Source organism: Cannabis sativa, chromosome 2 (genome assembly GCF_029168945.1).
Source record: "Cannabis sativa cultivar Pink pepper isolate KNU-18-1 chromosome 2, ASM2916894v1, whole genome shotgun sequence".
NCBI lineage: Eukaryota > Viridiplantae > Streptophyta > Magnoliopsida > Rosales > Cannabaceae > Cannabis > Cannabis sativa.
Window position 1 is genome coordinate 33,290,682 of NC_083602.1, and position 1,751 is coordinate 33,292,432.

Genomic DNA, 1,751 nt, shown 5'->3' on the forward strand with positions numbered 1-1,751 from the left:
AAGAACCCATTGAGTCTTTGCAAGACTATTTTAAACGATTTAATGCGGAAGTAACAAAAGTTGAGAAGGCTCCCGAGTCTTCGCTTGTTTGTATGTTGATAACAGGTGTTTCGCCGAGAACCTATTTTTGGAAGGAGTTACAAGCTCGAAGACCAGAATCACTAGTCGAATTCTTCGCTATGGCCGAGCCTCATAAGAGAATTGATAATTCTCTAGCAGAGTTGGAAAAAGGCAAGGATAAGCGTAAATCACCAGTGCCGCCATCAAGGTCTCGCAGTCCCCGAGGGAAAAATTCCAAAGGTCGAAGCCTAAGAAGACGCAGCCCACGGTGACAGCGAAGTCCGAAGTTGGCCAAATCTCCTCCAAAGAAGGAGTCCTCACCGAAAAGGAAAGGTGGACCGCATTTCGTTAACTATACCGAACTCGCGGTGCCACGAGACCACATCTATGCAATTGAGGAAAGGAATGGAGTCTTCAAGAAGCCGCCCCGTATCAGGGGAAACCGCGACAAAAGAGACCCCAAAAAGTTCTGTAAGTACCATAAAGACATTGGTCACACTACTTTGGAATGTTGGGTCTTGCAGGATGAAATCGAGGAGCTGATTCGAAGAGGAAAGTTTGACAAATACAAAAAGAACGAGGAAGGTCATCCCCGAGCGGATGACAAAGAAGAAAATCAGAACGCGAGTGGTTTGAGAACACCTCGCAATATATTAACAATCATTGGAGGGCCCCATATCGCAGGAGACTCCCGCAAATCTCAAAAGCGATATGCCAAGGAAGCTAAAGAGAAGCCGCTCACCAATGTAAACAATCTCAGTGAACAGCCAGAGAAATTGTTTAAAAGAGAATGCGACGTCATCACCTTTATGGAAAGTGATGCGAAATGGGTCCATCACCCGCATTCCGACGCACTAGTCATTGTCGCCAATATTGGCGGAGACAATGTCCACCGTATACTCGTGGACAATGGAAGTTCAGTGAATCTCTTGAATTTCCAAGCTTTTAAACAAATGGGGTTGCATGAGAAGGACCTGCGACCTGTGACGTCGAGTATATATGGTTTTACCTCACACTGAAAGGGATGATTAAACTCCCGATTACCTTGGGAACCGCCCCAGTAACAGCCAAGTCAATGGCCGACTTTGCAGTAATCGACCAGTATTCGGCATACAATGCCGTGATTGGTCGACCAATCTTGAAGGAGATGAAGATCGTAACATCCATTTATCATCTCACAATGAAGTTCCCTACTCTCGCTGGAGTAGGCTCTGTGCGAGGAGTCCAGTCAGACTCGGGAGAATGCTACGATGCAGCAGTCAAACTCGCGGAAAAGAAGTCAGTCAATGTCATCTATTTATTAGAGGCGCCACCTCCTCACTAGGAAGTCCTTAGGATCGAAGAGGTTCCACACACAGATGGACCGGATCTAGACCCAAGGATCCTCGATCATGCCGCAGTGGCCCAAGCTGCGAAAGACACTATCGAGGTACCTATAGACCCCATAGATAATAGCAAAGTTTTGAAAATTGGTTCTAAATTGTCTTTTCAGCAGCGAGAACAACTAACAACTTTTCTTAAATAAAATCTTGATGTTTTTGCTTGGAAACATTCAGATATGGTCAGAATATCTCTGCAGGTCATGTGTCATCGCTTGAACATTGACCCCGAGGTGCGAGGTGTCCGACAGAAGCGCCGCAAAATGGACCCCGCGAGGTACCAAGCGCTAAAAGAAGAAGTTGACCGCCTCC

At 46.3% G+C, this 1,751-nt stretch overlaps 1 protein-coding gene across 1 annotated transcript; it reads left to right on the forward strand.

The window, feature by feature from the left end:
• Positions 1-447: 447 nt before the first annotated feature.
• LOC133034271 (uncharacterized) lies at positions 448-1,079 on the forward strand. The gene is made up of 2 exons (XM_061109324.1): positions 448-531; positions 585-1,079. Exons 1-2 carry the CDS (start codon positions 448-450, stop codon positions 1,077-1,079), a joined length of 579 nt encoding a protein of 192 aa, XP_060965307.1.
• Positions 1,080-1,751: the final 672 nt, after the last annotated feature.

Bases quoted from the DNA above. Each gene is read 5' to 3' on its own strand.
- LOC133034271 (XM_061109324.1), top strand. From the start codon at position 448: ATGCAATTGAGGAAAGGAATGGAGTCTTCAAGAAGCCGCCCCGTATCA. The intron at 532-584 runs GTAAGTACCATA...TGGGTCTTGCAG, and splicing joins AAGAGACCCCAAAAAGTTCT to GATGAAATCGAGGAGCTGAT.